Below are 13,510 nucleotides of genomic sequence, written 5' to 3'. Positions count from 1 at the left end.
GGATGTTAGCATTTAGCTTAAGTACAACCTCATATAGCCTTAGACTTTTAGTCTAGTGTACATACGAACACTGTCTTTTTATTACTTTTACTATTATTATTATTATTATTATATACTGTATATCAAGAAGATGGGGAATAACCTTATTCTTAAGTAAAAAACAAATCAAACTATTTTATGAATGCTTTCAGTGTGATCTTTGGCCTAATTAGTTTGAATATAGATTAACAGCTCTGCCTCAAAGCGTAAAGGGAGCCCAGACAGAGTTTTATGGACTTAATCTGATGAAGTTTTTCTTTATATAACTTTTATTTCTTCATATTTCTTCAAAGCGCCCGCTACTACACAACGCCAGGGACTTGTGTCCACACCATGTCAGCGGGCCACCTGAAGGATTTGTCTGTTAAATACATTATTAAGAGTGCTTTAACTAGAGCCACATCCAATCATCATTAGCGTATGTTATGTTTATTTTATCTCAGCATTAATGTGCTCACTGTGACCCGGAGAACACCTGCCGCATCCCAATCCACAGTTTGTTGTGTCTTCCAATTGCCTGCCCTGCTGTGTCATCTAACTACATCTGTTAAAGCAGTGTAACATACAATTAAAGTCCCTTAATAGCTCATCATGTGGAGGATAATTATAACACACAGCGGAATGCTAATTATATCAATGATCTTCTCTCCTAACGTCCTACTAAAACCAATGTCATTCAGCTGCTACTTATGGACGTGCCAAGTGTCCTACTTTCTGCACAGCCGACAGGAAAGCAGAGACGGCTACCTTGCCTGAAGAGCGTTTGGAACATAATTACGTTATTTTCTGCAAACTGCTGCACTGTTTGATACATTTAGAGCCATTTCACTGTTCTAAGATTAAAATATCTAATTTGTGGGAACTGATGCGCACGGATGGATATGTATTCTACATCAGCCTTTTTCCCTTTTGCAATGAATTGGCAAGAAACAAATTAAACGGGGTCGTGGCAAAAACCTAATGATGACAGAAATGAATGCTAGCATAATTTCGATCAATTACCTCGGTATTAGGAGCGGAATGAGGAATAAATAAGAGCAGCGTTTCCTCGTCTAGATCATTCATGTATCAACACGCTGAAAAAGTGGTGTACTCACACTGTAAATCATCAAACATTGACTTATGTACTGAACATGCCTTTTATTCATTTTAAGCCAATTAAAAAAATATTGGTATTATTTTCAGACCTAATTCAGAACTTCCAGTATAATCATGTTTCTTCCGACTTGGAGTCTCATGACTAAAGATGTTTGAAGTAATGTCCTGCTGAGCGTTCACAAAACACAAATTAGAATATTTCTCTGCATTTTATTGTATTTCCGGTGAAAGGTTTCCACAAAACCTCTTTTCTCCTAGCTTGAGGAAAAGTTCTACGTTGGAAACCTTTCCATGTCAACTCTGATTGTTGAAGTGCAACTATAATTACCTGGGATAAATTCATATCTTAGCCAAACGTATGTCCTGCAGTGCCCCTATGAAGGGTGTTCTCTCGGGGTTTACATTTTCAGTACTGACTGACCGTGTGCACAAAATACACGCACAGCAGCGCCAATTAGAATCAGTGCTGAGGTTAGCAAGCTAGAGTAGCTAGCGTCAACGCTCATAACAACATGATGGGTCCTCCCAAATGCTGAGTGCTCTAAAGGGACAGGCGCCACATATATTGACAGTGATTTTCCTTTTATCACTGACTCCTAATAATCCATTCAATGACACCACAAGAAAATCTGTTTCTAAAAATACATCCAAAAAGGGCTTTATCCTCTTGAAAAATGGCAAAAATATATTTAATTAAAAATAAGGAGAAGTGAAATTACAGTTAAACTTTTAATACAACACAATCACTGGCAGCAGCCTCGAGTGTATCACCCTCGTGTCTGTAATTAATTTGACCCATCTTGAAATGTTGTATCGTGCACATAGGACTGTAAATCATCAGTGTTGCCTGCAGTGCATCACAATCTGACTTCTCACCAGCATATCAGTGTTTCAGAGGGATTATGAACCACAGTGACATTTCAGGTATATTACATAAACCATTCTCTCAGGAATCAGCTCGTCTGGGAGATTTAAGGGATTCTGTGGCAGCTATTGTTGCTGCACAACACATATTTGTTTCTTCAATAGAGCAAAGAGAGATACACTGGGAAGAAAACCAATTCTCCACTTGGACTCTCCCGCTTCTGAACTCACATAGCCCCTTTCATATCTCAATCTTTACTTGATCCTCACTTCACCGGCCGTTCCCTCTTATCGGTGATCACTGGCTTGTAAGATATGAGCCGACAGAAGGATCGGTAGGAGTCAGCATCCTGACATAAACCCCGACAAGAAGAACATCCATGTTATTGACAGTACTGTACACTCGCTAACAAATTAGATCTTTTCTATGACGAGAGAGCGTGCTATAGTTCTTAACATGTGTGTGCAACGTGTGAGGCTCCCTCATCAATTCCCTGACAGGGATTTCCTGAACAGGAATAAGTAGGCTCATAAAAATGAATCCTGAAAGATCCTCATCTGTGTAGCTGCAAAGATGGAAGGTTAAAGCACTTGTACAAGACGACTCAATTCCACAATGGGAGCTGATATGATTTATGAGAACTCTTTCTATACGGTGTGATGGAAAAAGGACAATTATTTCAAATTCAATCTCTGAAGTTGTCAGTGAATCAATTCACCGTTCAAACCCAACGTTTTATGGAAATAACAAAGATGAAATAATAAAAAAAAGGTGGCCATAACATAAACATTTAGGGATGGTTGAGGATATCCTTAAAAAAATATGAAATGGAAATTGAGTGAAAGTAACACTTCTGTGACAAGTGGCTCACTGCACAACTCTATTAAACTAAATATTAGTCTCCTGCCAAACTGCACTGTATAACTCTTTACCGTATCCTAATCATACAGCAGACATACCACCACGCCTGTCGAACACATGGTACACACACGGGCTCCAATTTTTACTGAAGCGTAAAAATACATTCAGGAAGCGAGTGACCGGTGGTGACACGAATGTCCACTGGTTTCATCCAGATCTGAACTTTAAAGTACGTACTCAAAGCATCACTCTAGCTTCATCAAGGTGTGCACTGCAGTAAAGAGGATTTACAGTTGTAATAAGAGCTGCCATAGAAAACTGTAGAAAAAGCTTATTGTGTATTAGTATTCATGATATTCATGAACCGGGCTCCACAGCACACATTACTGTTTGTGAATAACCTCTTATCGATAATCAGAGTAACTATAGCATGGTCAAAGTTAATTCCACACACACACACACACGCACACACACACACACACACGCACGTTATTATCGTAAGATGACAGGAAGGAAGGGTGCGTTTCTCTTCCTGTTGTTTGTTGATGTGTCTATTATCTTTTGGAAAGCATCTCGTCCAGCTCCGTCTCCTCCCTCGATGGGAATTTATGGGACCTGCCCAGGAAGACATGCATAAGATTTCTGCAGAGTTGTGTTGCTGGCTTTTTTGTCGTGGTAGATAATCACTATGGTGACCCTTGTGAAGTAATGGATTGCTTTTTAAAGATTTTTTCTGTGTGCGTTTGCTCGGTCTCATAGGGTGGTGGTGCAGACAGATAGGAATGACATTCATGGTTTGTGTCGCCAGCTCCAACTCTATCTTGCTTTGTCTCCTTTTTCCCCCTGCATGTCTTAGCACCAATGTATCTCTCTGTGTGATGTATAACAAAAATGTTTTATCCCCGGCACTTCCCTGTTGGGGTTTGTATGATATATTCTCCAAGATCCCTTTTCTTTTTATCATAAAATCATCTGCCAAGGATGAGATAAAAGTAAAGAAGCTGCACATTTTTCTAGTGCCCTTGGTCATTAGGTCTGAGTCGATGTGCTGCTAATGAGACATGCAGGATGAAAAATAACACTTTCTGTTCATGAAAGATATAATTCTTTTAATGAAAAAGGCTAAAAGAACATCTTATTCAAGCTTCTCAAATGTTAAGGATTAGCTGACTGTCTTTTTTTAGCCATGCTAGTTGTGTTTCTTTAGGGACGGGAGTCTGTTTGTCTGTCATTTTGTGCAGACATTCAGGTCCCAGAGCATGAATCCTAATACCTTTGGTGATCACCTGACCTTTCCTCTAGCGCGACCAGCAGGCTAACATATGTTTTTAAATATCTTGTCAACTATTGAATGGTTTGCCATGACCTTTGCTTCAGACATTCATGTTTTCCTCGCGATGAATTGTCTTGTTTTTGTTTCATCTAGCGCCATCATCAAGTCATTTCAATCGTCCGATACTTAAAGACGAAACATAAAATACTGACAGTCATCAGCATTAGTTGTACTTTGTGTTCAGTGCAAACTATAAAATACTAGTCAGCCTGCTACACGGGTTATCTCTTTGCTACTCTTTGGTTGTGTGAGCTGTGGTGCTTTTGGGCAATAATTCTACTTTTGTCTAATATCTGTTTAAGTTGATGTTTTAATGTTAAAGACACTGTACCTCCTCTAAGATCATTGCCTCTAAAGCATCTGCACTACACTTGTTTTAGTTATAGATAACATTAAGGCTAAATCACAATGTTCATACATATGTTTGCAGTGGTGGTGAGTTAACACTGAACTCACATATCAACGTGTTAATGCCAGACCTCTTCTATAGCTGATGAATCATGCTTATTGACATTCGCATACATAGTCTTGACATTGTCTTGTCACTCCTGTGTGTCAGTGAACGTGTCTAAAGTTATCTGGTAATTACAGAATGTTAATTAGTTAATGCTTCTCAAAGGGCTCAGTTTGTTGTTGTTGTTGTTTTGGTGTTCATGCGTGCGCTCTGTTTTCATTTGAAGAAGGCCGAATGATCCAGCCATCAGTCTTCTTAGCAGACATTGTGTTTGAACGTTGTAATTATGTGAGTTTGTGTGCATCACAAATCACATCTTAGAGGTTTGCTGTTGGAGGTTTTTATGACAGATTTTGATACAAGTTGTGTTTGTATAAAGCAGGATACATGCAAAGAAAAAGAGACAGAATCCCACTTTAAGTACCCCCGTTCACACAAATAGATTCAGATCAAACATCCTGCTATTTGAAATACAAGAAAATATAACCTGAAAATGCATTTTATATTCTCACTAACCTGAACAGGAACTGACCGTGGTGAGATCTTCTAAGTAAATGTAGTTGGTTAGTGTTTGTGATAATGTTCCCGCTCGACAGTAAAAAAAAAGAACAATAAATAATATTTGACGTCTTTCAGCAGAGAGATATTGATTCTGGATTTGCCTCCACATTGATCCAGTTGTATGTGTCGCGCTGTGAGACATGATGAATGGAGCAATCATCATTACACAGACACTCAGCATTCGAATTTCATAAGCACTTTATTGAACATTACTTCAGTTAGAACAAAAAACAAATATTCCACCCAGACATCAAACAACAAAAGGCAACATAAAATATGCATTAAAAGAAACAACAATGAAGAAACATTCATAAATGTTAAACGAGTCTCTGTCTCGCTTTTTCCTTCACATCACTCTCATCTTCAGATACATCACACGTCATAACTCAAATCTGTTTCATCTCAACTAATGCATCAGCTCCCACCCTCGCAGAGAAAGCAATTTAGCACCAATGGATATGTTTTTGGTGCATTCCTGCTGGAAACACAATGTGTGGGGGTGCTGGTGAGCGTCTGTGTCTGCATGTGCATCTGGTAATCTCACTTTGGTTTCCAGATCATATACATTTATTTGTATTCTTTAATGTATAGTTTCCATCCTGAAGAGCAGGCAGAGCTGTTTGACTTCTGCCTCCGACAGAAACCATTACACACAGCTGTCACCTTTTGATTACTTTTCCAGGTTCAATATGTGAAATGGTTTTTTTTACGCCGCAGTGTGGATGACCAACATGTTGAATCTATATGCAAACACACAAGTGGCTCCCACGTGAGAAATAACGTGCAAACCGGAATGTCTTAATGCACGCACGACCTGCTGCAGAGCTTCGTGTACAGTATGTACCACCTGTCGGTATTTAATGGAGATTAATAGCTGGGTAGTTGTGAGGGAAAGGAACAGTGACGGGTTAGTGTTTATCTTCACGCAGGTTTTTACTTTCACACCTGTGTTGTTTATCACGAAACTGAAATGTTTTGTCCGTCATATTGAAATAAAGTTTTCTTTAAGCTGCAGGCAACAGAAATCAGATCTCTGTTATCAGAACCTTTCCTCCACAGTAATGTCTTCCAGACGAGGATGTGAGATTATTTATATATTTTGCGGTTAGTTTTGTATTGGCGAGATGTCGGATGGATTTGATTTCAACTTTAACTTCATCCAGATCCTCACTTTAGACAACAAGAAATGATTGCGTCTTAGAGCTGTTGTGTTGCTTTGTCTTCTTTTAGCTAGTACATTGGACATGCTAACAATTGTATCTGACGTTAGAGCAGATAAACACAACGTTTAATTCATTTAATCCACTTTTGATCTTGTATCTAAAGAGAGGCTACAGGACACCACCATCCAAACTCTTTAAGTACTTTGTATCTCTCACCGCAGCCCCATTAACTCAGTTCCAGGACGTTAAAAACTCCAAAGCTTGACAGTCCTGATGACAGATTTTGAATCAGCACGGACGTTAGCTGATGTTTTGTATAATCCATGTCTTTGAGGACGTCCACCTTCTACACAGCTGTAACAATAGGACTAACAGTAATGGTTGGCTGCCTCATGCAAGCGTGTTCACAGTTATTATGTGGTGTTTTGCATTCATGCGTATGTCGGATTACAGGCATGAGAATGTAACTAGCGTGTGTATGCAAGAAAAAAGTGAATGTCTCCCCTGAAATAAATCCGTAAAAATCCTTTCATGACCTCCTGAAATCCTCTCATTACAAGTTTGGAGTCGTCGCACCCAGACTGTGACTCATTGGTAAAGCAATTAATTTGCTACAGTAAATTAACAATCTGGAAATAAATAATGGTGGAATCAGGAAGTGAAGAGTTCTCATTGCATCCTGAATTAATTTACATCTGGATGCATCTAATTGTTTTGAAGGGTTTATCCTCAAGAGCTTACATGCTACACATAACACTGACCCAGCTGTGTGACTGCAGCACCTAAACCTCTTCAACGCCAATGTCGTTATTTTACTGACACCATGTTTCTAACGTTGGCTTGTTGTAGAGTCTATTTTCTCATGTTTGCCAGTTTTGCTTCTTAGCTTGATTTCCCCCTCCTTTAGTAATGGTGATGCTTATGTGTAATGTTTTGACACATTTCTTTAGAAAAGAATATACTATAATAAATCAGACGTGCATTCAGAAAGTAGAAGAGTAATCACTGCCAAAGGTGCTTCAACTAAGTACTAACTCAAGGGTCTGAATTCATGTGATGTGTTTGTGTACAAAGTGAAGGAGTCTGAATACTTTGTGAATGCACTGTATTTGAAAACGCTGCCTTTATAGCAAGTATTGTTGCAAACCCTTTTCAATGGGGCTTGCTTTTTTTATAAACTTATAATACAAATAAATTCATATACCACTTACTGAGAGTCACACAATGACATTTATTTGGCCTTCTTTGGGCTTTAGGAAATAAAGGTAATGCAATCAGTTCTTGTCAGGAAACCATGTGTTTGATGCATCCTAAATAGTTTCATTCAAATGCCGTTTTCAAAGCAATTTAAATCCAATTATAATATCATTAGATAGCTAAACATGACATTTAGAAAGTCCCCTGAAGATTTTTTTGGGGGAAAAAAAAGACACACCTTGATATCTAATTACAAGAAAATCACAGATGATGCAGTTTGTCGGCTGCGAGCGTGATGTTGGTTCTGCAGGTCCTCGGAGATGTGTTGTTTAAAGTCAAGGCTGTACACTGTTCAAGTACAACGCAGCCCTCCAAGTACACGGTGGAAAGCAGAGATGATGTGTGACATTTATTGGATGCAGTCAGACTGAGCTTGCACCGTACAACCTTGGGTCCAATTTTCTCTGCACTCACTGTGATATTTCCCTTTTTTTTCCCCTTGCGTACCTCTTACAGGAGTGCATGTTTTTAAAGGCAGCTGATGTCGCAGATGAGCTCCCGTGTACGTGGTTGTGATAATACGGAAAAATGTTCCGTTGAAAGAAAAACATCACATTTGGATGTTGACAGCGACGCTTATCAGAAGCCTAATTGAGGTCTAATAGCTGCAGGATTCAGGAAGTGGGATAATGGAGTTAGGCTGGTGATTGCTGCACTTCCATTAATCTACCTCACTGTAGAAAAAGCACTCCCTCTGCCACATGTTGTGCCTATGTTGTCAAACAGCACTAACTTCTAACTCTCACCTCGCCCACTGTGCATAAATACTGATATATATATATATATATATATATATATATATATATATATATATATATATATATATATATATATATATATATATATATATATATATATATATATAATATATATATATATATATATATATATATATATATATATATATGGACACTCCTCTGGGAGCTTGAACTGTTCATATATTAAGAAATATTTCTGACAAGAGATGTCAGGTGCAGCAACGTACCTGCTTTCAATCTGCCATTGACATTCTCATACAAAGTGTGTTGTGTGTGTGTGTGTGTGTGTGTGTGTGTATAAATGGTATCTTCTCACTCAAACTGACAAAATCAGCGACGTTTTTCCGTCGTCTGTCTCGAGAGCTTGTGACGTTACAGATGAGTTTCTATTTGAACCAATCCTAATCGTTTAAACATGTCTATTTAATGTCAGAAAATAGTGCTAAAGTCTTACACTTAAAAAAGCCAACAAATGTCTTGTTTTTTTAAGCCAACATTTATAAACCCTAAAATGTCTCTCTACTTCATGTGACTGTGTTTCTGGAGGTCGGAGGGACGGATCATCCCAAATCTCTTTGGATCATCATAACCTGCTTTCTCTACTGGCTCTGTCCGCTTTTTTTTTGTCTCTGTGAAATAAAGGCAGATGGCAGCACTGCCAAAAACAGGGGATAATAAAGATGTGGAGAGCCCTGTGTGCCACCGCCACTTCCTGCTCAGGGCCAGCATGTTGAGCAGTGCAGTGTGCAGACTGATATCTTGTGTATTAGGGTCCGGGCAGAGCGTTTATCTGTTGGGACTATGATGCAGACAAACAGTGTAATCCCAAGCATCATTACATCATCACCAACCCTCCCCTCACCCTCACCCATCATGCATCCATATTTCCAAGGTCAGTTGGATAACATCCTGGCAGAGCTGATCATTTGAGAGATTGAAGTTCCTGCAGGGATGCATCACGATGAGCGGTGAGATTAATGCATTTTAGATTGATCGGTGATGTCACCGGGTAACAGAAGGTTAAGTTAAGCTCAACTGTGAGAGCAATCAAGAGGAATCGCATCATGCTTTTATCCTGCATCCATTGTTTAGTTTTTCCATTAGGCAGAACGTCGTATTCTTTCTGAATAATTGAATGTGACTTAGCGTCCGTATCACGATGCTACACGGTTGCCTCTTAACTCGCAACTTGTGGCAACAACTCTCAGCAACAAACAAGTGAATCATGCAGGGAAGTGAGGCGTCTAAATATGGAGTCATTCATAAAAAGGAAATGCAGTTATTCCAGCCAACTGAAGGCAAACCTGTGTTATTTTAGACTTTTCACTTATGCGTTTCTCCTTCTCTCTTTTCCACCAGTACGCTACCTGCTGAAGAACAATTTGAGTCCAGACCTCTGCAATGAAGACGGCCTCACCGCCCTGCATCAGGTGAGAATGTCCCGCTCTTTCTCAGAAACAGTGGCACTGATGGCATCTTATCTCAAACTGTAGTTAGTAAGTAGTCGCATGTCAAACGTCAAAAAAAATTCAGCTTGACTGTTCTTGACCCTTTTCAGTGACGCTTTGTGTGGATCATAAGCCACTGAGCTTTGTCTTGCCTTGCTTTGGTTCACAAACATACCCTCTAACTGTTCCTACACACACAGACATATTATTACACGGCACTTCAGACACTTCTTGAAAGCCACAAGGTGATTGGAGGATACGCTGGCCTCCCGCGGGCAAAATGAAATGAAAGTAATTAAGTTTGTTGTTTTCAGGACCCCTCGTGCACGAGGCATCCTCTAAAATATACTTTCATTTAAATGTGTGTTTTAAAGCCAATTTCATTTCAATTATAATCTCCTTAGGCGGTTAAACATTGCATTTTAGAAGTTTATACAAAATCTAATAAATTGGCACCAAATATCAGAAGATGAAATAAAAACACTGCTTTTTCAACAGATTGTTATTGTTTTCATAAGTAACTCACAAACTAAAATATTTCCTTTTGTGAATAATAAGCAAAGGCTTTATGCAACGTTCAATGTTAAAATAATCTGTCTCTGCTAAAGAAATGCTGCTTTTGTTGTCATTTTGATGCACAAAGGACAAATACACCTTTCACATTCAAGATTGCGACATTGCTCGATTTTGAATATTTTTTATTAATATTATATTTCATATAATATACTGAAGACTTAACTAAACATGTATTGTAAAAGGTACTTTACCTGCACTTCCACACTGTGTGGTTTCTGTGGTTTATTGCTTCTGCAGAGCAGTAAAACATTGTGACTCCTCTTCAGTCCCGTGTAGTCATTACCACCTCATTGAAATGTAATAAAATCATTTCCTGCTGTGGTTTAGTTTGCAGTGGTAGGAATTAAAGTGACTTGTGCAGAATAGTGTTGAGGCTTTCCGACACTGATACATTTATGTTTAATAGTGAGGAAATGAGTTCAGTATTGGGGAAATTAGTCAATTTTGATGCAGGAAATTGATAAAGGAGTTCAGGCCTATTTTCACTTGCTAATTAAAGCCATTACTAACATGCAGGATAATCAGAGCTTCCACCTCATCCACATCAATGCTCCACATCCCCCCCCCCCCCTCTCTCTCTCAAAACGGCTCGGATGTCTGCAAATAATGGATCATTACACGTCTCATTTAATCACAAATCAGCCTTCTGATACGGAAAGTTCTCCTTCTTAGAACCATTTACTGTCACCACAGTGCAAATATGTTTACAAATGTTTTGAATCTGAATGTCAATAAATAAATATAAAAACATTTGTTTAGACTCCATCGAAAGTACAAAGTACAACCATGAAATCAAATAACAGACTGAGCTCAGACTAATAGTCACCCAGCAGGACTAGTTTGCAAGGAAGTCTGGGTAAATGGGTAATGTGTGTGTGTGGAAGTGTTCAACATTGTACAGTTCATAGACCAACAATACCGAAGACTTCCAGTGCAGTGCAGACCTGCAGCAGAGCTCCGATACTTTGTCTTCTTCATGTGGCAGGACTGGCAGGACTTCTGCCAACTCATCAGTGCGGCTCAGGATACTTTCTTTGGACAAATAAAAAACGACTGACAATGTCTGCTGTGCATTTCTTACGAGTTACTGCGCTCTTTAAAAGGTCTTTCCCTTAATCGCTCCACAAAAATGTTAGAAAATCGACTAATTAGCCATGCTGGTAAACTGTAGGCTTAAAATAAGTCTGTATAGTAAGAACGGTCTAAACGGCATTAGATTTATCTAAGAGCAACATTAAAGACTGGCCTAAACACTACGAACTAGTCTAAAATATCTTTGTGAAACACATTGTTGTGGACATAGTACCAGCCAGAGAAGATGGAGCACTCAAACAGAAGGAGGAAAACGACAAACGAGCGTGGAACCATTTAGTTTGTCTCTGAAATGTCACTCGCCGGAGAAACTAAAAGAGTAAATGCAGAATCTCTTCTCTGTCCCTAAAATCGATGTCTTGACAACATGTTGACATTTACAGTGTAAAATACATCACATTCTCTTAACACCTGATGTTACATTTCAAAGTAAAACACAAACAAATCTGACTTCTACAGGGATCAAGGCATCGTAAAGCATTTCAAAGGACGTGATGCTCATTTATTAACTCTGTTTCGCCGCTGCTTTTCATTCTCCCCGGCTCCTCCCCTCTCCTCTCCTCCCCTCTCCTCTCCTCCCCTCTCCTCTCCTCTCCTCTCCCCTCCCCTCCTCCCCTCCCCTCCTCCCCTCTCCTCTCCTCTCCTCTCCTCTCCTCTCCCCTCCCCTCCTCCCCTCTCCTCCTCTCCTCTCCTCTCCTCTCCTCTCCCCTCCCCTCCCCTCTCCTCACCTCCCCTCCTCCCCTCCTCCCCTCTCCCCTCCCCTCTCCCCTCCCTCTCCCCTCCCCTCCTCCTCCCCTCTCCTCCTCTCCTCTCCTCTCCTCTCCTCTCCCCTCTCCTCACCTCCCCTCCCCTCCCCTCTCCTCACCTCTCCTCTCCCTCCCTCCCTCCCCTCCTCTCCTCTCCTCCCCTCTCCCCTCCCCTCCCCTCTCCCCTCCCCTCCCCTCCCCTCCCCTCCTCTCCTCTCCTCCCCTCTCCTCTCCTCTCCTGTCCTCTCCTGTCCTCTCCTGTCCTCTCCTCACCTCTCCTCTCCTCTCCCCTCCCCTCCCCTCCCCTCCTCTCCTCCCCTCTCCCCTCCCCTCTCCTCTCCCCTCCCCTCTCCTCTCCTCTCCCCTCTCCCTCTCCTCTCCTCCTCCTCTCCTCTCCTCTCCTCTCCTCCTCCCCTCCCCTCCCCTCCCCTCCCCTCCTCTCCTCTCCTCCCCTCCTCTCCCCTCCCCTCTCCTCTCCTCCTCCTCTCCTCTCCTCTCCTCTCCTCTCCCCTCCCCTCTCCTCTCCTCTCCTCTCCTCTCCTCTCCTCTCCGTCTCCTCCTCTCCCCTCCTCTCTCCTCCCTCTCTCCTCTCCTCTCCTCTCCTCTCCCCTCCTCTCTCCTCTCCTCCCCTCTCTCCTCTCTCCTCCCCTCTCCTCTCCTCTCCTCACCTCCCCCTCTCCTCACCTCTCCTCTCCTCCCCTCCCCTCCCCTCCTCTCCTCTCCTCTCCTCCCCTCTCCCTCCCCTCCCCTCCCTCCTCTCCTCTCCTCTCCTCCCCTCTCCTGTCCTCTCCTCTCCCCTCCCCTCCTCTCCTCCCCTCTCCCCTCCCCTCTCCTCTCCCCTCTCCTCTCCTCTCCTCTCCCCTCTCCTCTCCTCCTCCTCTCCTCTCCTCTCCTCTCTCTCCCCTCCCCTCCCCTCCCCTCCCCTCCTCTCCTCTCCCCTCCCCTCTCCTCTCCTCCCCTCTCCTCTCCTCTCCTCTCCTCTCCTCTCCCCTCCTCTCTCCTCTCCTCTCCTCTCCTCTCCTCTCCTCTCCTCTCCTCTCTCTCTCTACAGTTGTGCTTTACGTCTGGCAGTTTATGTCCTCCCTTTCCCTGGCTGCTCAAAGCCTAATACTCTGGCGCCTGCTGGGAGGCAGTGAAATGAACATGGGGAAGAGAAAATTGAAGCCCATCAGTCACCACCGGTGTGGCTGGTGTTTAAAAGGCTCTGGGCTGGTGGCTGCTAAGAGATCAGATTGACCTTTGGATGGTTCAGCTCTTCA

General features: G+C 41.7%; 1 protein-coding gene across 3 annotated transcripts in view; it reads left to right on the top strand.

Moving 5' to 3' along the window:
- Positions 1-13,510, top strand: part of ppp1r16b (protein phosphatase 1, regulatory subunit 16B) — a 79,563-nt gene that overhangs the window by 39,039 nt on the left and 27,014 nt on the right. For 2 of the 3 annotated variants that reach the window (XM_029432439.1, XM_029432438.1), the window contains exon 3: positions 9,749-9,819. In XM_029432439.1, the coding sequence (XP_029288299.1) occupies positions 9,749-9,819 (71 nt within the window). Of the gene's footprint in view, positions 1-9,031; positions 9,282-9,748; positions 9,820-13,510 lie in introns of all 3 variants that reach the window. The other variant, XM_029432440.1, reaches the window with a different exon arrangement.

The sequence above is a fragment of the Cottoperca gobio genome, chromosome 5 (genome assembly GCF_900634415.1).
Source record: "Cottoperca gobio chromosome 5, fCotGob3.1, whole genome shotgun sequence".
In the NCBI taxonomy this organism is placed as follows: Eukaryota; Metazoa; Chordata; class Actinopteri; order Perciformes; family Bovichtidae; genus Cottoperca; species Cottoperca gobio.
Note: the sequence above shows the minus strand (reverse complement) of the source record. Positions and strands in the feature narration are given on the sequence as shown.